The sequence below is a fragment of the Amphiprion ocellaris genome, chromosome 1, assembly GCF_022539595.1.
Source record: "Amphiprion ocellaris isolate individual 3 ecotype Okinawa chromosome 1, ASM2253959v1, whole genome shotgun sequence".
Lineage (NCBI taxonomy): Eukaryota > Metazoa > Chordata > Actinopteri > Pomacentridae > Amphiprion > Amphiprion ocellaris.
Genome location: NC_072766.1, coordinates 24,828,178 through 24,852,063, shown reverse-complemented (window position 1 = coordinate 24,852,063; position 23,886 = coordinate 24,828,178). Strand labels below are relative to the sequence as shown.

Below are 23,886 nucleotides of genomic sequence, written 5' to 3'. Positions count from 1 at the left end.
CAGCTGTTTTTTCTTCCCATGCAGAGCTGCTTCTGTGCTGTGTGCAAACATCAGTCTACTAATGAATATCTGAGTGCCAGTAGTGAGACTGAAAGTTCAACAGTGGCAGCAGAGGACTGAGACACCTGTTCTCTGTTCATTAATAACCCCATCTGTAATCATTTTCCCAAAATGCATGATGTAAGGTCACCACGGTTACACAAGAAAACACTTTATTAGCATATTACAACACGCTACAGTATTCTCCTGTTGTAGCGCATTCTGGCACCCTGAGGTCAGATCCTTCTGGCTTTGCGAGGGCGGCATCCGTTGTGTGGCACAGGGGTGTTGTCAGTGATCGATACCACCTCCAGGCCGCCCATCGTCAGGCCTTTGATTGCAGACTACACAACAGACAAAAACACATTAATTCATTAAGAAAGCTAATGGGAACACATCAAGATGTCTGTGGCTTTTTAAACACCCTTAAATTAAGCTCATTATGAAAAGTGAAATTAATTAGAGGCTGCTTCTTCAAGCAGTGACGGGTTTACTGGTGCTGAACGCCCACTATTAGATCAATACAGAACAAGGTCAGCAGTACAAGATACACGACAAGTTTCACTTTCATCAAATCCACTAATCCTTTCATACAGTCATGTGGAAAAATAATTACATCCCGTGGAAATTAACTTCATCCAACAACTTTAAACGGACAAGCATTTGATCCTCTGTCAAACACTGTATTTATAAAGGTGGTAAACTCAAACAAATAACTTGTAGTCCTTGTCATAATTTAGATTTAAAAAATGATCAGTCGCATGGAATAACTCAGTGTGCTTGTATAGATTCACCTTCAGTTCCATTAAATTAGAATCGGGTTCCAGATTGAGTGTCAATAATTAGAACTTCCTTAGTGAATGTAGCTGTGAAATAGAGACATAGGAGATTTTTTGGAATAATGTGCTCTGGACAGACAGATCAGAGCTGTATAACTACAGTAACAGTAGACATGGTGGAGACATGGTGCAGACCAAAAACATCAATGTTACGGTTAGAGGTTGCTTTGGTGACTCAGGGACTGGACAGCCTGCAGTCACTGATTCAGCTGACTGACTTCAGTTGAAGTTGAAGTGGACATTTTAACAGGACAATGACGCAGTGCACACAAGTAAATTCACAAAGGAGTGACTCATGAAGAAAAAAATGGAGGTTTATGGAAGGGCTTTGTCAAAGCCCAGATTTGAGTGCCACTGAAATGTTGTGGGGAGATTTGAAAGAAGACCCTCAAAAATCTTGCAACTGAAGAAAACCTGCCGGAGGAGTGTTCAAAAAAATTAAGTAAATCATTGCCAGAGACTGATGGACAATAATGCAAAAACATGTAGCTTCTGAAGCCACACTACTTACTGTTTCCACACAAGACTACTACAAGTGTTTGCTGAATAAACTACTGAAAAAGCATATTTTCCTTTTGGTGTAGTTGAAGTGTATTCATTCATTCATTCATTCATTCCTTCCTTCATTCCTTCATTCATTCATTCATTCATTCATTCATTCATTCCATCCATCCGATTTATATATGTTGAAGTGTTAGTTGGGGTCAATTAATACTGATGTACTTGTTTTTGTAATGGCTGTATGCTTGATTGTAAATCAAATGAAGGAGCAATTCTGCATATGAAATAACCAAGAAAAAAGTTTGAGTGGAGTGTGGTGTTATCAATAAATGGGCACTTTGAGTAGAGCTGAAACAGTCGATCTATTACTGTGCAATCAATCCTCAAGTCATTCATCAAGCAAAAACTGCCAAGAACTTGCTGGTTCCCGATTTTTAAAAGTCGCACTTTAATCTCTCGAGTCTGTTGATTAAATCTCCTTGGATTTTAGACAGAACAAGTAATTGGAAGACTGGGAACCCCTTGTTGACTAAATAGTAAACTACAGAAATAGACTATAAATATAAAACACAGTAGTTGTAACAGCAACAACAAGGTTACAACGAGGTTAGATAATAACTTTTAAAATAACTACTCACCAGACGTCCAGGACCGAGACCTTTGACCACAACACGGACAAACGTGACTCCCTTTGCTGTGGCTTTCTGTTCAGAAAATGAGACACGCAGAAGATTAAATTCTGAAAAGTCTGACACACTTGACAATTTGTTAGTTAAGCAGGTATTTATAGAGAAAAGCATCAGATTACTAGATAATTCAGTTAATTGCTAGCTGTAGCATTCTTATTTATCAGAATGCTACAGAAACTCTCTTAATTAACAGAGTTTAACAAGCGTTACTTTCAAGGATTTCCAGCCTTCGTCTACCAAGAGAACAAGAGACGAAGCTTGTATTAATGTTATTATCATCTTTTTATTTTAGCTGTAGCCAAAACTACAACATCTGAGAACAGATCATTTGTCTGAATCTCACAGTTGGCTTTTCTAGTATAAAGACCGTTGTAGCACTGTGATAAAACTTGAATTCTCTGCTGTGTTTACCTCAAAGAAAACAACTGTCTGACCTTAACTCTGTTAGCCAGCAGCCTACAAAGTCTAAATTAGCTTTTTAATGCCAAATGCTCCACTCGGTCAAAGTCCTTAGAGAAGGCAGTTTATTTACAACAAACATTTAATATTCATGAAATAAGTGTTGCTACACAGCAGCTGTAGAGTCTTGACTAATTTTATTTTAATTACAACAATGTTCTGCAGAGATAGCAAGGCCTTGCTGTGAGGGAGACCTTGTATTGTAGTAGTCCTGTGTTCCTGACAAGACAACGGCCCCGCTGTCTGACAGGAGGCGTCAGAGTAACATGTTGTGGAGAACGTACCGCAGCAGCAGAGATGCCTGCAGTCTGAGCAGCGATGGGCGTCGACTTCTTGGTGTGCTTGAATCCTTCTGTGCCGCAGGACGTCCTCACCAAAGACTGACCCGTGCAGTCTGTTAGCTGGATGTGTGTGCTGTTACAGGAAAGAGCAACTTACTGGGTCACTCTCCACAATGTCCATAATTCTTGTTTTGTTTTAACACAGTTACACTGATGTTAGACATTGAAGACAAATTTTACGCAATTCTGCCACCTTGCTAAAGATAATCTGAGGGACTCTGTTGTTTGTGCCAGCTTCCCACAAATCAGTTACTGTCCATCAACCATCCATCCATTATCTATACACCGCTTAATCCTCAAGGGTTGCATGGGGGGCTGGAGCCTATCCCAGTTGACTTGAAGGTAGGGGACACTATCACAGGGCTACATATAGAAAGAAACAATTACACTCACATTCACACCTACAGACAATTTAGAATTATCAATTAATCTCAGCATGTTTTTGGACTGTGGGAGGAAGCCAGAGTACCTGGAGAAAACCCATGCATGCACGAGGAGAACATGTAAACTCCATGCAGAAAGATCCCAGGCCCAGGCTGGGACACGAACCCGGGATGTTCTAGCTGCATGGCGACAGTGCTAACCACCAAGCCACTGTGTAGGCCCCCACCAACCAAATTTATTAACTTGAAAAATGTGTCTCTGTTTATTTTCCCATGGTTAATTAATACCAACTACAAACCAAGGCAGAAAATCCAATTTCATTGTCTGTCCTCTGATTACTTTCATCTGTTCCTACTTGAAATAACAGATGGAAGTTTCAATCCGCTCCCTAAAAAACAGGCATCACAGTTTCTTAATACAGGGTGGGTCAGAAGTTTCCATACATAGGAAAATGTATAATGTGTATTTTTTTTATGTTTAAGATACTCTAGAAGATGCGCTTGATGTTATCTTTGGGGGCACTTGAAGGCCATGATGTATCAGGTGAAGATACGAGACATAAATCATCACAAGGAACGTGTCACCAATGCCATTACAAGCAGAATTTCAGCTGTGCTAATGCAAGTTCATCAACAGTGGAAAACACGTATTAATATGTGTTTTCAAAACAATGGTAATCACATAGAGCACATTATATAAATAAAAACGGTTGTCCAACATAAAATGTTTATTTTTCCTATGTATGGAAACTTATGGCCCACCTTGTACAACCAGAACCATATGACGTGTCTGAGATTAGACATAGGTATAACTATAGTAACAAAAGCACATGAACAGATCTTGAATGTCTACTGGACAAGATTGCATGTAATGTTTGACTAAATGCTATCCATTCTTTTTAACTTTGGGGAATAAGGATTTGCTCTTCCAGCACATGGAATTTCTATTCCAGCACAGATGTTATTAAAAAACCATGTACACTTTATTGAAAATGGTAATGGCATGACAAAGAGTGGGGTCATAAATAAGAAATAACAAGTCACAGACTAATAGCACATCTGCAACGCACAGAATTAATGGGGCTGCCACTGCTGCTTGTGGAATGTTGTGCCATTCTTTCTGATTTTTTTTCTTTTTGGAAAAAGGATCACATTGTTGGACACGTCCATCCAGAGCACCATGTAGTAGATCATCAGTCGTACCATATGATCTTGAACAATTTCACAGGGAGTGGTCGAGTTGTCCCTGGCTACAGGCCGAACTAACATGCTGCATCCAGCCAACTACTCGCCCTCATCTTTCCCTTGTTGTCTTTAGCACTGTGTAATTTGAATAAAGCTGCATTTTAAGGTGGCTTTTTATATTCACTGGTCAAATGAGTGTCATTGTAATAGTCATGCTATCTGATGATTGTATTTTAAAACCACACCAGGCTAAAGTATAAAACCTGGATTCATTTAGTGGTCAGGAATTTCTCACTGCGAGTGTGAATGTAGACTGGTAACCTGTACAGGTGTCCCCTGCCTTCACCCTAATTCAGCTGGGATAGACTAAAACCCCTCGTGACCCTAATGAGGATTAAGTGGTGTATAGATAATGGATGGATGGCTGGAATTTCTCACCAGTTCAATAGTTTCGAAATGTACGCACAATTAGCTAATTTTAACTATTTTACTACAATTGAAATAAGAGTTTTTTTGTTCTCAAAGTCAGAAAAGACGGTCATTTGTATGCTATGTTTACATTTTTATTGAGCACAGCATAAAAGTAACCAAGAAGCACTTACAAATTTTATATTGTCATAATAGTCTAATTTGTTTGTTTTACCCTCGCACGTGCAGTTCACACTTACTTGTTGTATGTGGCTTTAATGTGAAGGATGGGTAACTCTTCAAACTTCTTCCCACCCCATCTCAGTGGACTGTCCTGACCAGGCATGGGAGGGAAAGAGCTGAGGGATCAAAACTACGATTAATAGCACATCACATAACTGGAGGAAGCAACAATAGAAACAATGATAATTAAAAAAAAAGAAAGATACACACTCGGTTTATCAGTAATCTGCTGTCAGTAAACAGTGAAATATGATATGTAGAAGTACATGTGTGGTGCTGACTGACCTGAAGTCTTTCCCAGAGTCTGCTTTGGATTCTGCAGTCTTCTGAAATTTGACAGCACTGCTACATAATGTCCTCTGAAGCCCACTGCTTCCATAGCTACACACGAATAAATTCATTAACACCATCTCCATAAACCAGCCCAGTCTGTCTGCTAGCTAAAGAGAATTTCTTGCTTTTATTATTGTTATCTGCACATTATGAAGCGCTGTAGTGAACTGCACGTTGCAACACTGACTTTATCAGAAATAGCCGCTAGCTAACAGGTAGGCTAGTAGACCATAAACACTTACAGAGAGATTCCGTTTGTATTCAGAGAAGCAGCCACTTGTCGGCATACGGTGTTGACAGAACTAACTAACTTACAACTGAATTTATACATTTTACATATAATTATATACACACTTGCAGTCAGAAACTGAACAAGTTTACGCACAACAAATGTGACATTGAAGATGCTGCGAATCCGGACCACACCACTAAAATATCGAGGGGCGGAAAGTCTTGTTAACATTTATATTACTGTAACATACACCAGCGGCATTTATGAATTGCACTAAAACGTGAGATTTAAATTTCATAAATAACATTCATTCAGGTAATGCAAATACTGCCAAATTCCTGTCTTGTTTGTTTTAACTTTAATAAAATGATGACTCCCAATTTTTAGCCGAATAGATCGTTCGTTTTTCCGCACAGAATTGTGGGTAGAGCTGCTTTCAAATACCTCGGAACCCCTCGAAAATATGAGACTTTCACGGTGAATACTCTCTTGAACCCCTCAATCAATAACCTATTTCCTTCGTGATTCATAGAAATAAACCATTATATTTTACTTAAATCTCTAGTGGGAATGATTTGTTCTGTATTTGAGTAGGAAATAAAGTTGAAAATCCTGCTTCCAGCTTATGCATGAGTTGCCGCTGGTGTGAGCATTTTTCTGTATGTACGCTGAATGTAGCACCAGAAAATGGCTGCGCCCTGTGGAAGGATGGCGAGTCGGCCTCTCTTCCAGTTGCTCTCTTGTTTTAACAGGACGGCGGTCGGGAACGCGGGGATCCGTCAGTTTTCCACTGCTTCTGTTTGTCGAGCGACTTTACAGGCCAAAAGTGTGACGGAAAGAGCGAGTTCTCCGTGGACTCTGATGGCCGCCGTGTGTCTGCAGAGGCTGCCGGTGATTTCAGCGGACTGCAATCCTATAGAGCAGCAGTTCAAAGACATGATACTCCAGGTGCGTTTGTGTGGAGTGAAACTGGTGTAGGCTGTGTAGAGAGCAGCAAAACATGGTGATGATTTAAGGAAATAATGTCACAGAGTTGAGTGTTAAACAGAAATCTATGAACCGAAGGAATATCGTCTAATATTGGGTCTTACTTTGTAGGGATGAATATGCTTCATCCCTACAGTCTGTAAAAGTCTGTACAAGGGGCTTTACCCTAATTACACACATTTTAATTGATAAACACATACACATGCAATTCTTTATTTACATCTAAAAAATATTTGCATGTTTATGCTGGCTGCACACCTGTAAATGACAATATGAACTCTCTGACTTGCTAAAAAATAATAAAATAAATCAACAACAGTGTTTACACGTTAACATTCAACTGTTGGCTTCAAATGGAGGTGGCTGTGTTGTTGAAATCCATCTGAAAGCAACAAATGACCATAGACAAATAGTTCTGAAAACTGATTGTGTTGGATGGTTAGATGTCAGTGTGGTGGCATACCCCAAACCACTTCTGGGCTATTTTGTTATTACACCATGTCCCAAAAGTCTGTTCTCCCCACTGGACAACAGGTTTTGATTCTTTGTCACCAGAATGGGTTACACCTAATCAATCAAGTACTGTTTGGTTGCTTGTCTGTCAGGTCCCAGTATATAAATTTCTTGCTTGACCAAAACACTCACAACCAAGTTTTGGTTGCCTGAAAGACTAAAAAAAAGGAAAGGGAAAAAGTGAAAGGGGAAAATACTGGTTATGGAATAAGTTGATATTGCATATTCAGTCTTTGGACTTTGTTTTTCTGGGGAGAATGAACTTTTGGGGCACGGTGTAGTACTATGACAGAAGAATAAGTTTCAAGAATGATACCACCTTATTGAGACAAAAGTTGAGATAAAGTGTGAAGTGTGAGTTTTAGCCTCTAAAACATATGAGGTGTAAACCTTTAATTTTACGATGGCATTTTCCTTTTAAAGGATCAAATGTGCAATGGAAAAAAACTCCCTTCTCCACAAACAAATTGTGTTCTTTTTTTACTTTGGCCATTTGTACCAAGGGGATAGTTGATTCAAATGTTTATTGATTATATATAGTAAGGTGTGTGATTAAGAGGCAGTTGAACGTCAGTCAGAAGTCAGAAACTGCTCCTTTGAACAAAGCTAGTTATCTTAATGTTCCGTTGGGTTTGGTTGCGGATAAATGGTTGCTGTCAGCCATATTGCTGCTTCACAACAAACAGATGACACTTAGAAGCAATGCGACCCACTCTGAATTGATTTCAGATGGAGCTGGAGAAAAGCGTGCTGTCGGACCACGAGCTGCAGCTGCTGGAGGATGCTGAGAGGATGAGGCGTAAGCAGGCAGACGACTATGACTCAGATGAAGAGGAGGGCCGCGACGGGCAGGAGATCATGTTGGCTCAGGACTTAGAAGATGCCTGGGAGCAGAAGTTGAAGAGCTTCCAACCAGCACCGAGGGCCAGAGGTCAGTTTAGGAACTGGACAAAATGTTTGACTCGTGGGGAAAACAACATCTGAAGACAATATGAAACAATATGGACAACAATAATATGAAATCATAATCAATTGTCATTGTGCCTGATGAAATGTGTGTAGTTTTATGTGTGTATTATAATATTCACCCTTTTGTCTTGCTCCAATCATCAACTAAGTTAAAAAGAATGGAAAAGAAAATTACATTATCTTAAATTACCAAGGAGGGAAGAGACTTTGATGCATTTTTTTTTTCTTCTTCTTAATGTTCAGTTAATCTATTTGCTCCAGAACTCTCAATTTGCATTTTACTCCCTGTGCCATTTTACAAGTGTGTGTAAGTTTTGCAGACATTGCTGTTGTGAAGCAGCTGACGGTCGTTTCTAATGTCTGTTGTTTAGCCGACGTAGATAAGGACCTGACCTCAGCACAGCGCTGCCTGGCCGAAACGCTGGTTCTGTTAGCTGAGCAGCAGGTGGGTAAGGAGAAGCTGTGGCTGCTGCCTCAGACTCAGTGGCAGGAGGGAGAAACGCTGCGACAGACGGCTGAGAGAGCCCTCGACTCCCTGCCAGGTAATGTCTCTTTTTACTGTCACAAAGTTTCTGAGTTAACAGCTTTTTAAGGCACATAGGTGTCTATAAACTAACTCAACAATACCATTTGTTATACTTAAATAGGACTATAACTAACCATCCTATCCTGTCATTCGTAAAGGACAAAAATAACCACTAAAATGGCTGCCAGTTAATTTTCTGTCAATCTGCTCATTGATTCGTCGTTGCAGCTCTGAATGAAATTACTTTATGGAAAGTAAAAGTCAAATAGTGTTATAGCTGCGGTTTCATGTGACAAAAAATTTAAAGCATTTACGTTTTTAATTTTATGTAGTTATACTTTGATATTTTAAAGTTTTCACAGTTTTTTTTGATACTGTATTGTTATTGATAATATCAATCGGAGCCAATGTTGAAATCCCATATACAGAGGGTGTAACAAAAGTGTCGCATTCTTATGTAAAGAAGCTGATTTTACTAAATGCAGTTTATGAATTTGAAAACATAGCAGGGAGTGGAGACACATGACATTAACTCTGTATTAAGGCATTCTTGTTCTTTTCTATTATTGTTGTTGTTGTCACTGTAGTTATTCTAAATTCTTAATTAACATTTATACTTCCAGGCCATAAATTTATGGTCAGTTGTAGCCTTTTTTTTGTGCCTTATCAACTTGATAGCTCTGCAGCTAGTTACAGGTTTAGTTCAGAGCAGCATTTTTTGAGATATGAATATTTTGATGACAACAAAAGGCTCTAGCATACCTCAGGCTGCTGGAAATGAGGAATTAGTGTTTGTGCCATTCTTGAATCAGACATCGCACAACAGCATTACATCAGATATACACTAACAGTCAAAAGTTTGGACACATCTTCTCATTTAATGGTTTTTCTCTATTTTCATGGCTATTTACATTGTAGATTCTCACTGATGGCATCAAAACTATGAATGAACACGTCTGAAGCTCATGGAGAGAATGCCAAGAGTGTGCAAAGCAGTAATCAATGCAAAGGATGGCTATTTTGAAGAATCTAAAATCTAAAACATGTTTTGACTTATTTCACTTTTTTTTTTTGTTTATTACATAATTCCATATGTGTTCATTCATTGTTTTGATGCCTTCAGTGAGAATCTACAATGTAAATAGTCATGAATATAAAGAAAAACATCAAATGAAAAGGTGTGTCCAAACTTTTGACTGGTAGTGTGTGTCCAAGTAGAGGTCCCAAGGTAAAATAGAACTGACAAGGGAAATGTCATGTAAGCTACCATAGCTCAACCTGCTGGTGTAAATGTACAAGAAGCTCTTCAGGATAAATTTCCAACTTGGTAGGATCTCACGTGCTCGCACACTTCTGGAAAACGCAGTCTTTCAGCTACTGTTGTGGCTAGAAATTGTGCATGTGGACATTCTTGGAATTTGACAGTGTTTAGAAGTCATTCTAAATCCAGCATGCCTTAAACTCTGCATGTCCACTAAGTATTGTTGACCATACAACCAGCAGCTGGACTAATGGACTAATGTAGATTAATGTTAAATGCACTATGTGTTGATATTTTCCCAACATGGGATGCAGCCATTGGTAAAGGCTCTATTTAAGGTATTATTCATATCCTAAATGACAACTTGTTACAGGTTTCATTAGTGTCTACACGCCCCATTTGCTGGATTCTTACTGTATCCATATTCTAATCTCTGTTGTTAAAATGGCCCAGTTTTATTCTAAGGATCATTAAAGTTTGATATGATCATCTCTAAAATAGCACTGTAGCACTTAAAGAACAATCATCTATATTATGCACAACAAGAGGGTTAAATACCCTCTTAAATCTCCATCTACCAACTCATTTACAGCTTTTTAGACCAATCATTTCCTAGTCGTTGACCCTAAGCTGTCACCCCCACTTAGACCTCCACTGATATCAGCTGTAGATAGGGCTCAGTTTCAGAGACTGGAAATAATAAGCAGATGGTTGGAAGAAAGTTAAGGGTCAGAGGTTGAAACTGGCATTTGGTAGCACAAATGTTTCCAGTGACCCAATAATGATCCTTCACATTAAAGATATTAACTGTGGAGCTGGGCAGATTCTTTGCATGCAACTGAACGAAGCATCTAAGCCTCAAAGAATTAAAATAAAAATCCACTGACGGACTTTGTTAAACCATTTCACGGCGTTGCCCATGAACTAATAATGTGCCAGCTCCATCAATCACTCCTCATTAAGGCTTTCCACTTGACATTAACGTGCCCCATTTGGTGGAGGGTGTTATTTAAAGTATCTTACAGGAGCAGGAGTTGATCCATTTTTATAATAAGCTGGACTCAGTGGGAACTGAAGCTCTAACATGGTCATGTTGGTGCGTCACGCTGCATGTTGAGCCAGCTGGGACTGTGGGGATTTACATGACATGAGACTAGATTAAAAAGTGTGTTGTTGTCGCAGCAGAAGATGAGAAGCTGAGCACGAGGGTGATATAACACTTTAATTAGAGAAGTCAGACACTGATAATCCTGAAGAATTCAACGAAATACAGCTGCAGCTTCAGAAAAGGAATTGAGCTGCATTAAGTTAAGAACAAATTTGCTTTCACTCATCCTTTGTCTCCACCTGAATGAACTCGATGCTGTTCTCTCACCTGCTGCAGCTGGTTACAAGGCGACTTTTCTCGGCAACGCCCCCTGCGGAGTGTACAAGTACAAACTGCCTAAAGCCATTCGGACAGAGAACACAGTCGGGACAAAGGTGTTCTTCTTCAAAGCCATTCTGTCAGACAGCGCTCCTCCCAAAGCCCCAAAGGCTCCTTTGCTGTGGTTGACGAAGAGTGAGCTACAGCGATACCTGAAGCCAGCGTACATGATGAAGGTCGACCGTTTCGTCCTCGGTGTGTGACACCTAAACTCACACAAGGGACGCTGACTTACAGAACAATATTTATGAGGCCCAGAAAGTTACCTTTGGTGCTTATCTGTCATATTCTATCATAAAATGTCATTCATTGAGATATGTATGTTTCATTATATAAATAAATTGTTTTTCCATTCATATTGTGGTAGAATCGACCAAGCAATATCTACAGCGGTGAGTGTAAAACATCTAAGAAATGGACTTAAGTTTGCTCGAAATGTTGACCTATGAGTTCACAAAACTTTCTAAAAAGCTACACCTAAACACAAGCAGCTCTTTAGTCTTGTCCAAAATTTTAATATGGGGGCTACAATCATGTTATGTTTACCCATAGAGCCCTCCCTCAGGCACTGAATCAGCCATTAGCAGGCCTCCAGAGGTGATGCGTTGCATCAGTGATCACAGCTTGATACAAACTCTCGGCATTATTCGGACTTGTATCATTCATTGTATCCAACATTCAGTATGTTGACGATCACGCTGTACTTCAGAAACAGGAGGATGTAGAAACAATTTGAAGTAACAACTCTAATCCTGGTTATTTAAGAGTTTTAAGAAAACAGACTGCATGTTTCATTACAAATGTATATATTTAGAGTACGTAGTGCTGTTCGACTTCCAGACTCGCCACAGTCAGCGATTAGATGTTGCACTGCTTCGCCTCCAGGGGACTAATCTTTTCATTATAACATTGACTTTTATATTTTATTTTTTCATTTTTTTATCCAGCTTCACTCAGCTGCTCCCTATTTTGACTTCTGGTTTTAACCATACTGATATGGAACATTAGGTTATTATCCCTGTGTGATTCTGACACCATTCTGTTCATTATTCATATATAGCATTATTGCTGCTCCTGCAGATACACACAGTCACATTTTCACTACTAGAAACTGTATTTTAAGATATCTTTGGCTTTGACTGTTCTGGTCAAACGAGATCTAAAAATCCTTAAATAGTGCAAGTGGTCGTTTTAACATTTATGAGGTATAAAGAATATGTGTTGTAGATATCTGTAATTTAATTCTTCCTAGTCAAAGTGAATATGTTAGATATCCTTAATTATATTTTTGCAAGGACAAACCACTTCTCTTTTTGCCATTCATTTGTGTTGAGCTTCTTGTTTCAGATATCCACAATTTCTTTTTTCTGATTTTTTTTCCGCTGTATTACACGAGCTATAAACACGGATCGTAAATGGTATTGGGGAATAATGGTATGTTTGCCCATATGGTGTGCATCTGAACCTCTCAGTTATCGTATCCCCTCTACAATTTCAAACGTGGATCTGTTTAACATTCTCTTTCAGAAAAAAAGTCTTGGAGAGAGACTGATTACTTACACCATTCTGCCACAATACTGAAACCACCGACCAGTTATTTAAATAATGCTGATCATCTTGGAACATCACAAAGACCTTGAGGCATTGATGGGCCTCCAAACTCCCCAGATCTTAATCTGATTTAACATCTATGGAATGAGAGGGAAGCAAGCCTGATCCACAGAAGACCCACTTTGCATCTCACAGAACCCAAAGGATCTGCTGTTTCCTGGTGCCAGGCACCACTGGACACCTCCAGAGCTCCGGTGTCCATGTCTTGACCGATCAGAGCTGCTTTGGTGGCACAAGGAGGACCTACATAGTATTACGCTGGTGGTTTTAATGTTGTGGCTGACAAGTTTATAAAAGACAGACATAGAGACTACAAAGAATATAGATACCTATTGAATGTTGAGTAATACAATCAAAGTCAGAGACATTTTTTTTGACTACAGTTTGGATATCTTTAAATACCATTCAGATTTGTAAGAGTATAATCTTGACTCTGGATACTGGATACCCTATATATAGCTGTTGATAGTCACTGAACACTTAAATGTTAAATCAGGACCTTATCTGCCTGTCAACCTATATCTGAAATGACACTTTTACTACCTACTGTGTATTTTTGACATTCTAAATTATATTTTGTCCATTTTTGATATCTGACATTAAATTATGAATAGTAACAATTAAATTTTAGATATCTGAAATGGGAGTTTTTTGGGAGCGAATTCAATTACAGATAGTCAGAGTGAACATCCGAAATGAAATTGTGGATATCTGCAACTGAAAGCCCAACACACACGAATAGCAAAAGTGGCGTCATTTGTCCGAGGAAGATTGACATGGATATCTGAGATGTTCATTTTGACTAGGAAGAATTGAGTTAAGGATGTCTGCAATACGTATCCGTTCTAGCTATTAAATGCTAAAATGGCTTGCCATAGACCAGGTGGCCAAGCAGACTGACGTCCAGAGCCAGGAGCGGCTGGAGGAGAGAGGAGGCTGCTGGTTGTCACATGGCCAGGAAGTCGCAGAGCAGTGCGCCTCAGGCCTTGAGGAAAGTCCACCCGCTCACCGCAGACTGACAGCCAGACGGTGCCCATCTCTCCTGGTGCTATTTTATGCATGGCACTGTGCTCTGGAAGCCCCAGGATACCTGCCATTTCAGCTTTGAGAATATTTATGAAGAAGTGCATTTGCTCAGACTGGAGTGATGCCTATGGTGCTATAATATTTTGTGTAATATGGTATTTGTATCAGTGTACATCTGTTGCTGTGTGGCCTCAACAGGATTTAGACAGTCATTATGCTCACCGTCTCATTTCATGCTATTTGGTGCACTAAATGTAAAGTGAAGCTCTGCCTCAACTCCTTGTAGGACCACAGCCTGTCCTCTACTGGTAGCCACATTTGTTACTGTTTGCTAAGCTTTACCCACAGAGCCCGTATATATTTAATGTGTTCTCTTCAGTGTTTTATCAGTGGGAATGCTAAAATATGTGTGTAGTGTATACCTGCATTTAAAGGCCAAATAATAATAATTTTGCAGTTTCATTCCAATGGGTAATGAGGTTCTTTTCTTTTCAGTCATGCATAACTTGATAGAGTTGGATTTTTGCATTTTGTGCAAATTTGATTTCCCTATACTCCTAAAAAATATGGAAGGTATGCAGCTGCTTCCTCAGCTGCTGATTTCTTCCTGCCTTAAGAGACCTCTGCAGCAGTATTTTCACTCTTTTAAGAATGCCAGCTTTTCTTAATTGTGAGAGTAAAAGTAAAAGCAGGTAGGAGTGACCAGCAGATGGCTGTTTTACCACATGGATGGATATATTGACTGATTGGTAGCCATAATCATGACAAGGTGAGAATCACGCTGTGGTGCAGCCACAATGTGACACCACAAGATGACTTATGCTGCTTTAGATTCAAGGAGGTCGACAACTGAACATCCCCAATTCCAAGCTTATAGCTTTCCATGACTCACTATGCCACATGTAAACAATCAACCATGAACATATGAATATGTGCACCATCACCGGAGCCCAATTGGATACATCAGCAAAACAGATGGAGATGAATGACAGATACAAGAATAGAATAGAAAAGAATGGAATTGAACAGAATATCCTTTATTGGTCCCACAAGGGGAAATTTGCAATATCAAAGCAGCAAAGCGACAGTAAGACAAATTAAGAGAACATATCTATAAATTAAAGACATACAATAGATACAGTATAAATAATAAAAACTGAAGAACACACGCACCATACGTTTCAGACATGTTAGTTACCATTACAGCCTAAATGATACACCTTTCGTGAACACTGCCATATTGAAGGATGTCACAGTTTTTCAATAAAGTTGGGTTGCATGAGAGTCGAAAATGTCTGACCTCTCAGGTGAATTGAACACAGCATTAGTACCTGAGTGAGTGTGTTTTTGAGCAGAAAGAATTGTAGTTTTAAAGTTGCCACTGAAGAGTCACACTTTATTCAAAGTTGCTGTAGTTGAGGGCCCTGTCCAAGGCCACTTCTTGGTTGTGATCAGCTGTCATTCATAAATCCAGTAGGATGTTTTCAGTTTTAACAAATCAGCTTGTAGATAAAATGGCCCTGAAAACTGAACACTGAATGCTGTTGCTGCTGTTTTTAGTGCGCACTTGATGCTGAACTGTGTGGGCCTGTCAGAGCTGCTGGAGATAAACTGTTGAGCTTCCAACAGCAGCAGCCAGGCTTATCCTGACTAACAGTAGATGGCAGTATTTGCACACCAGCCACAGAGGGGCACTGTGTGAAGCAGTGTAATTAGGCCTGTGTAGTGACCTCAGAGGGGGACTGCAGAGAGAGCCTTTCTGATCAGCTTGGCTTCTTCTTACACATACTGAAAATATCCATCATATCAGGCTAATGTTCCTTTGGAAGAGCTACAATAATTCGTCTTAAGTAAGAGCATTCTGATGTTCCCGACCCATTCTCTGCCTGCAGTCAGCCTGTTCTTTCTATTTGTGTCTGCTAGGACGAGGAGTTATTAATGTTGTAGACATTGGCATTAGATTTTTCCATCTTTATTTTCAGGGTTTGTTGAAAGCCTGCGGCCCAATCTGTTTGCGAGATTGACTGAGTGCAATGCAGCCCCACTTTGTCAGTTGAGATGTGAGATGGGAAGGTCAGGGCAAGCTAAAAATGGCCATTTCTAAATGTTGGACAATTTGTTTTGCACACAGAACCAGAGCTTAGTGTTCTGAAGCGCGGACAAGTGCCTGCTGCTGCCAGCCTGTCCGGTTGTGGTACCTGATGTCAAATCAAGGTAATCACAGGTACAAAAAGAGTAACAGTGACAGCTTTCATCTCCAAGGGGATTCTGATGAAAGCATCTTTACTCCGTTTGTAGTGAAAGGGTCATGGAGGTTAGAGAAACTGGCTTGAGATCTAAAGGTTGAATCCTGAAACCATCATGGAGCTGTAAGTGACCAAATAAGTATTTACCCTCCCTGGAAAAAATAATATCAAGGTGCCCTTGAGTAAGGAGCTGAACCTCTATTTGTTCTTGTGGAACTGCTCAGTGCATAGCAGAGGACTAGTTGTTGGGAAGCTCGTGTTGGAAATGAACTCTGAATCCAGAATAGATAGAGATTAAAGGGCCATTCCACCAATTATACCTGTCAAACCTAATTTTCTAACTATATGGGGGCTGGAGGCAGCAAAGCTTGTGAAAACAGTTGTACAATTTCTTCAAAGCTTTGGGGGATCTCAAATCTCATAATATAACCTCTGGTGATTTGTTTAGAGAGGCGCTAACTGTAAGAGGTTATCAAGTAGCATTATGAGAAGTGTGGGACCAAAAGTCAGGACATCTCAGTTTCTGCTGCTTTGATTTTGATCATTGTTTTTCACGTGTCTCTTGTGAGTGCCCCAACTTTACTGAAGCACAACACTAAACCTCAAGAGTACTTTAAAGGGGCACTCCATGGTTTTCATGTTAGACTCGGTTAATAAGTCACGAGGAGTGCTACTCAGTTGCATAATAGGCTCCATGTCTCTTGAGAAACTTGGTCAAGACTCCAAAAATAACCCTGATAATGTCATTTGAAATGGTCCAACTAAAAATTAGAAGTGATAGACCTTATAGAAAGTTTATGGCTATAAGTCTGTATATCTTAGGCTCTGTCACTTGAATTTTGACCAATCTTTCTAAAATCTGTCACACGGGTTCCCCAGCTTTATGGAACTATACAACTAAGTCTCATGTGTGCAACTTAAAAAGTTTTAACAAAAAATCTTTTTCCAAAGAAGGCATTCTCTCTTGGTTAGTTAAAAGCATACTTCAAATATGTAGTATTACACTTTCTAAAATTCAGAAACCAACCACCAGAGACTTTTAGTTCTTACTGTGGATCACCATATCCTACATTTCCTACAAAACCACTCAATAGAAATATTTTGGTAGACTTTCCTTGTCTGGCAAATGCCACAGACCTTGTACAAAAGGTGGATGTAGTGATTGTGACATCAGTCCTTGGTTTGTGGGCTACCGTTGTGGTGCTTTGACTTCAGCATTTGATCATCAATATATTGCTCTTTGAAACTGGATGTGGCAAACAAGTGGTGGACAGTACTGGAGAACCTGAAGACACTACGCACACTGATAGGGTCGGGACTTCTCAATCACAAGATAGTACCGCCTTAAAGCATACTCTGTTTTATTGCCTATTTGAATATAAATGTGACCATAATTTACATAATTAACATCATGTTGTATTCAAAAACTCTCAAACCTAGTGTCTCAAACCATAAACTCATTAGGAAAATGTTTAATGGGGTAGAAAATCGAATGAAAACTGGAGAAATAATCTTATAGATTTGTATACAACCATCCATCAATCCATGATGTATACACCACTTAATCCTCATTAGGGTCGCACAGGGGCTGCAGTCTATCCCAGCTGACTTAGGGCAAAGGCAGGGGACACCCTGGAAAGGTCACCAGTCTATCACAGGGCTACATATAGAGACAAACAATCACACTCACATTCACACCCATGGACAATTTAGAATTACCAATTAACTTCAGCATGTTTTTGGACTGTGAGAGGAAGCCGGAGAATTCAGAGAAAACCCACAGGGAGTACATGCAAACTCCATGCAGAAAGATCCCAGGACCAGGCCAGGATGCAAACCGGGGGTCTTCTAGTTGCAAGGCAACAGCGCAAACTACTGAGCCCGCTGTGCAGCCCGGTATAAAACCAGACTTCTTCTTACAAGCAGAGGTGTCGCCCCCTGCTGGCCTGCTGAAAAAAAAATGCAGATTTAAGGCACTTCAATGTTGGCCTCACTGTTTCAGACCTGGAAACTATGTCCACCATTTATGTATAATCTATGATAAATGCCCCATTTTTTTAACCTCCTCGTGCTGTTTGGAATATAAGCTTTTGTTGTAATTCTTAACCCAGTAAGCCCAGTCTGATGACCAAAAAGACAGGACCAGGGTTACTATAGAAAAGTCTCTCTGGATGCACAGAAGACTTCATACAACTGTGAGGAGCTGGGCTGAGTAGCGCTCTAGTTTACACCTTAAAAGACCGCAGACATTAACTATCTTTTATGTATAATGTAGATACACAACACTACTGTTCAAAAGTTTGGGGTGACTTAGAAATGTCCTTATTTCTTTTCAATGAAGACATTATATTAATCAGAAATACAATCTGGAAACAACAGATTTTTAATGGAATATCTCCATAGGGGTACAGAGGCCCATTTTCAGCAACCATCACTCCTGTATTCTAATGTTACATTGTGTTAGCTAATCATGTTGAAAGGCTACTTGATGATTAGAAAACCCTTCTGCAATTATGTTAGCGCATAAATTAAAGTATGAGTTTTCATGGAAAACATGAAGTTGTCTGGGTGACCCCAAACTTTTGAATAGTAATGTATGTAGATGCCAGAACACCTGGGCAAGTACAGCCAGGCAGAGGCAAAAAATCACTACTTAACTCCAGTAAAGAAGCTCTCCTCCTCTTCCTGCTAGAGGATAGCCCACAGTTTACCTTTCATCCAGTTTCATGGCATGATAGCACCAGCAGGATAACAAATATCAAAGAAAGCTCTCGCAGTTTTTTTCACCACTGGAAAGGGTAAAGAGAGACGATAAATGCAGAGGATGAGTTGCGCATCTCAGGGGCAGCTGGTGGCTGCTTTTCAACCCCTGCTGCTGCTGCTTTGCAAACCATTGCACAGAGAGCAAGTTACTACTGCCGCTACACTGTAACACTCGCACTGGCCTCGTTCTCACCGGATTTCAAACTGATTTTAAAGCAGCCACAGAATTTTTAACCTTATTCTTGTGATCCTTTGAAGTTCAATGCACAGAGCGAAGCAGTGCCAGGCTGAGGGGCTCAGTGCCATTGGGGTGACCTGATCTATAAATAGTGCATTCACTTGTGGCACTGTTGGGCATTATCGGAGTAAAGCGTCTTTATAATTGTATACTCTATCTCTTCAGTGACACCCATGTTAAACTGGATCTTACATTATGCTTACATATGGCACAGCAGTTCTTATTTAAATAACTATGAAAAAACTGTAAAAAAAAAAAAATCTGTGCAGATAAAATGTTCTCTGGCAGGAGTTTAGCAGGGCCGTGAAAATGGGCTCAGAGCAATAGAGCACACAGTGAAACTTTGCCACGCTCAGTTGTCAGTGTCATCTGTAGTTAGAAATGATTCCTGGCTCCAGAAGACAGCAAACATCTGTAGAAAACAGGGCAGCTCTGGAGTCAACCTGACTTAGTGAGAATAAAGGGTAGCTCCACATCTCCTCTCACATAAAAAATACAGCAACCCTCCCACCCTCTGCACTGTGTTTACACACTGCAGCTTTTTTTTTATGCAAATCTCTTATGACTGAGTGGGATGTAAGCAGGCCAGTCGTTCACAGCAGCTTACCAAAATATTTGATAAAGAAGCTTATTAAGATGCTTTATGTAACACACAATAAAGGCACAGAAATATGCAGGTAAAGGAGCGTGGCTTTGAGCAAGCTTCTGCATCCCAGACCACCTTAAGCGTCTTAACCACTGCCCTCCTTAGTTCCACTCTCCCAGCATGCAGTTCTACCAGCACCGCACTGTATTTCTTACCCTTAATCATTCAGTGACACTCAGCTAAGCACGCACACTTTCAGCCCCATCCCGCTTTGCCTTTAAACAGCTGCACACACTGAAACAGACGTCTGCTGAGGGAGTTTTTTGTTAACCACCATTAGAGTGCATTCCATCAACACTGGTCCTGCAACCTGAGCACCTAAGCATCTTACCAGATAGTGCAAACAGTGGCAAAAGTGTATAAGGAGATATATAAAGATAAATAAACTACACAAACCACTCCAGAAGAGCATAAGCTGGTTACCATACTGTGAACAATCCATTTGTACAAACAAGCACAGCATTCTGTATTCTACAGAAATATGCTTGTATCAAACAAAAAATCTACCAGCTGAAAAGAAGGAATGACCTGACAGCATTTCTTGAAGCAAGTATACAAAAATATGGCCAGTGCAAAACAAATACTGACCTCAAAACTTGCAATAGAAGATAAGGAAAGAAAATCCATGAAGTTACACAAAGGAGAGCTGAAAAATAGATCTTGTTTAAAAACCGAAGCCCCTAAAAATGTGATGTGAATTTTTTCTTGATAACATTAAATATTCCAATCCAAGTCAAAAGTAATTATTTTCTTTATTAATAAAAGATTTAGTCTGTGTTTCATCTGGTCTGTGTTGGGGAAGTTTGACTGGATTTGACTGACAGTAAATTGTTGCACAGATGTGCATGACATCAGCCACTTCAGAACAATGGGAAGAGCAGACAAAAAGACCAATATCTAAATCTCTCATGTAGCTATAACTTTAGCAGAAAATGTTATGCTCATATAGGTACCCATTACATATAGCATGAAGCTGTTTAATTATATTTTTCATGGCCTTTAGTTGCCTAAATACATAATATTTTTGACTATTCTATTCTATATCGAAGCAAGCATGCTAGACCCTACCACCCCAGCACCTAAGAGCCCACTATTTCTGCCCCAGCAGCCAGTTTTATAGCCTCAAAACACAATATTTCTACCAACAGGAGCAGATGCTTGCAACTGTGGCACTATTTGGAAAATATGCAACAAATGCACTACCTGCTGCACTGTATCTGTGAGTGAGAGCATCTTTAGTCTACCATCCATCATGTCAGAGGGACATCAACAGGGGCAGGCTGACAGATAAACAAACAAAAAAAGTATTTTGAGGCGACCCATTGCTCTCACTAGGGTCGGTCCTATCACTGAGTTGTGATTTCTCTCTATCCATTGTCTAGGAAAGCAGCTTCATCTCCAGTTCCAAGCAGACAATCAACGTAGAGTATATTTTTCTGGATGTAAAAGGTGCAGTGTCATTTGAGGAGCATTAGGCTGAAAGGGTGTGACGCTGGTCGCTGTTTCCATGTATATTTGAATAAAACACTGAAGCTCTGTTTGCTTCTTTGTTCATGGTAATCAGCTCAACGTTCTCCAATAATACATTGCAAACACACTTTAGAATGCAACATAAACATAACTGTTTGAATGGTTTGATAGTGGGAACCTATCTTTCTATAAAGAAGGTTTACACCCATCAGCCACAACATTAAAACCACTGACTGATGAAGTGTATAACATTGGTCATCTCAAAACAATGAAATGTTCTGCAGGGAAACCTTTGGTCCTTCAAGCAGATGTTACTTGGAGATGTACCACCCACCTAAACACTGTTGTAGACCAAGCACACCCCTTCATGGCCCTTACCCAACACCAGGAGCCTCTCAAGGTAGGATAATATGCTCCACCACACCCACAATTTCTCAGGAATGGCTCAAGGAATACAACAAGGAACACCCAGCCTCCAAACTTTGCAGGTCCCAATTTATTTAACTAACCATCCATAGAATGCATCGGAACAAATCCAATCCAAATTGCCAATGACCACTCGCATTCAGGTATAATAAGAATAGCTGGCAGAAAGAATGAATAAACTACATGTGAGTCAACAGTGCTTGATTTGGGTTGAGGTGGTTTGCATTCAGAGACAATAAAAAGTTGATATAATTCTGTTGTAGCTAAGCTGATATAGTTCTGCAAGATCAGATATTTTTGCTGAGAAAATACCTTGTCAGTGAACATATTACTGATATGTTTAGTATTATTGTTAGTAGTCATTATGTCAGGAGAGACAACAGAATCTGTTGCAGTGTTGTGACTCAGTCTGCCCTCCAAAGGCCAGTGATGATCAGGCAGCTTTGTCAAACATGTAGTCAAAAATCAATTCTGGATCAAAAGCTGGAGTCATCAAAAAGTTCTCAAAACAGAGTCTTCAACCAGTCTTCAGATCTGATGTGAATAAAGTTTATTCAATAGATAGGCTGTAAGAACAAACATGAGCAAAATCTTGAGATTTTAGCTGACTATAAAAAGCATTACATCATCTTATATACCTATGCAAACTTCTTCCAAACACCCCTCTTCCATTCTGGAAAGTCAAAACCCATCATCTTAAGACCCAATCAGGATGTATATGATGTAATTGTATGAAAATTTTAACCACCTCCTCTTTTTCATTTCTGCTTTCTTGGCATTATTTCTGCTTAGCTCAGCGTGACCTTGGTTTCAACTCACGAGTGCAGATGAAAAGAGGGCATGCACTTCCGGTCTTATGCCTTATATAGGCTCCATTGGCTTCTGTTGGCTGGCCGCTTTCCACAGGATCATTTCGTGTTTGCATAAATTCAGCTGAGATGTTAGGTGTTCCAATCTTATCACTGTTTGTTCTAAAATCTGATTTACACGTTCTATTCATCTAATTTTATCATTTGTTCAATCTTAAAATGCCACAACAGCTGCTTACTTTTATATTAAGAACCAGTTGAATGTTTCAGCACACCTACTCACTCAAGAGTTGTTTTTTTTCCTTTAATTGTTTTAAAGTGTAGAGCAAAACCGAAGACATGAAAACAATAAAGTAACACAGATGGAATTGTGTATTAAGAATATATTTCATATTTTACATTCCTCAAAGTTTCCACTGTTTGTCTTGATGACAGCTTTGGACACAGCTGTGCAGAGGTAATGTTGCTGTACAACAAATAGTCCTATTCAACCACTGCGGCACGAACAGTACATCATTAGTTTAAAACATGTAGGTCAGTCAATACAAGAAAAATCACAGGCTTTAAAAGTTTCTTCAAGTGAAGTCGCAAAAACCACTGAATGCTGTGATGAGACTGGCCCAGGAAATAAACACTAAGAGAAGAGTTCCTTCCACTGCAGAGCATGAGTTCATCAGAGTTAGCAGTACTTCAGACTAGAGCCCACATCAGTGCTTCCCAGAGTTCAAGCAGCAGACACATCTCATCATCAGCTGGGTGGAGGAGACTGTGGGAATCAGGCCTTCATAGTGGAACTGCTGCAAAGTCGCCACAGCTGATGGAGGACAGGAAGAAGAAGACACCTCTTTGAAACAAAAGACCAGTATAAATCTGAACTTTGGTTTGATGAGTCCTAAACTGTGAATTTTTTGGTGAGACACACTAAAATAAATGGATAGCATTTGACTTGGTGGTTCCCACCGTGAAGCATTAAAAAGGAGCTCTAATGGTGTCACCCAGGGAGATTTATTCAGAATTCAAGGCAACACTTAATCAGCAAGGCTACCACAACATCTTAGAATGACACACCACCCCATTTAGTTTGTGCTTAGTGGCGTCATTATTTGCTTTTCAACAGTACAGTGACTCAAAACACACCTCCTCTGTAAGGGCTGTTTGACCAAGAAGCAGAGTGATGGAGTGCTGCATCAAATGACCTGACCTCAACAATTAACCATCTAAACCCAACTGACAGATCCATCATTATGATACGAGAGGTCCCTGACTGGTCTGGTGAGTATGAAATGATGTGAATCATATCCTGTGGCCTTCTTAGTC

At 39.8% G+C, this 23,886-nt stretch overlaps 2 protein-coding genes across 2 annotated transcripts; one reads left to right on the top strand and one right to left on the bottom strand.

The window, feature by feature from the left end:
- Positions 1-195: 195 nt before the first annotated feature.
- mrps11 (mitochondrial ribosomal protein S11) lies at positions 196-5,857 on the bottom strand. Its single transcript, XM_023297359.3, has 6 exons — positions 5,663-5,857; positions 5,373-5,468; positions 5,105-5,203; positions 2,812-2,941; positions 2,018-2,083; positions 196-383 (listed from the first exon to the last, which is right to left on the bottom strand). The coding sequence occupies exons 1-6, from the start codon at positions 5,749-5,751 to the stop codon at positions 276-278; spliced, it is 588 nt and encodes a 195-aa protein (XP_023153127.2). The 5' UTR covers positions 5,752-5,857; the 3' UTR covers positions 196-275.
- Positions 5,858-6,324: 467 nt separating this feature from the next.
- Positions 6,325-11,690, top strand: mrpl46 (mitochondrial ribosomal protein L46). The gene is made up of 4 exons (XM_023297358.3): positions 6,325-6,600; positions 7,882-8,083; positions 8,493-8,663; positions 11,293-11,690. Exons 1-4 carry the CDS (start codon positions 6,340-6,342, stop codon positions 11,535-11,537), a joined length of 879 nt encoding a protein of 292 aa, XP_023153126.2. The 5' UTR covers positions 6,325-6,339; the 3' UTR covers positions 11,538-11,690.
- The last annotated feature ends 12,196 nt before the right edge of the window (positions 11,691-23,886 follow it).

Coding starts and splice junctions, on each gene's coding strand:
- mrpl46 (XM_023297358.3), top strand. CDS start 6,340: ATGGCTGCGCCCTGTGGAAGGATGGCGAGTCGGCCTCTCTTCCAGTTG. Junction 6,601..7,881: donor TCAAAGACATGATACTCCAG/GTGCGTTTGTGT, acceptor AATTGATTTCAG/ATGGAGCTGGAGAAAAGCGT. Junction 8,664..11,292: donor AGCCCTCGACTCCCTGCCAG/GTAATGTCTCTT, acceptor CACCTGCTGCAG/CTGGTTACAAGGCGACTTTT.
- mrps11 (XM_023297359.3), bottom strand. CDS start 5,751: ATGTATAAATTCAGTTGTAAGTTAGTTAGTTCTGTCAACACCGTATGC. Junction 5,204..5,372: donor GACTCTGGGAAAGACTTCAG/GTCAGTCAGCAC, acceptor TTGATCCCTCAG/CTCTTTCCCTCCCATGCCTG. Junction 2,942..5,104: donor ATTAAAGCCACATACAACAA/GTAAGTGTGAAC, acceptor TTCCTGTAACAG/CACACACATCCAGCTAACAG.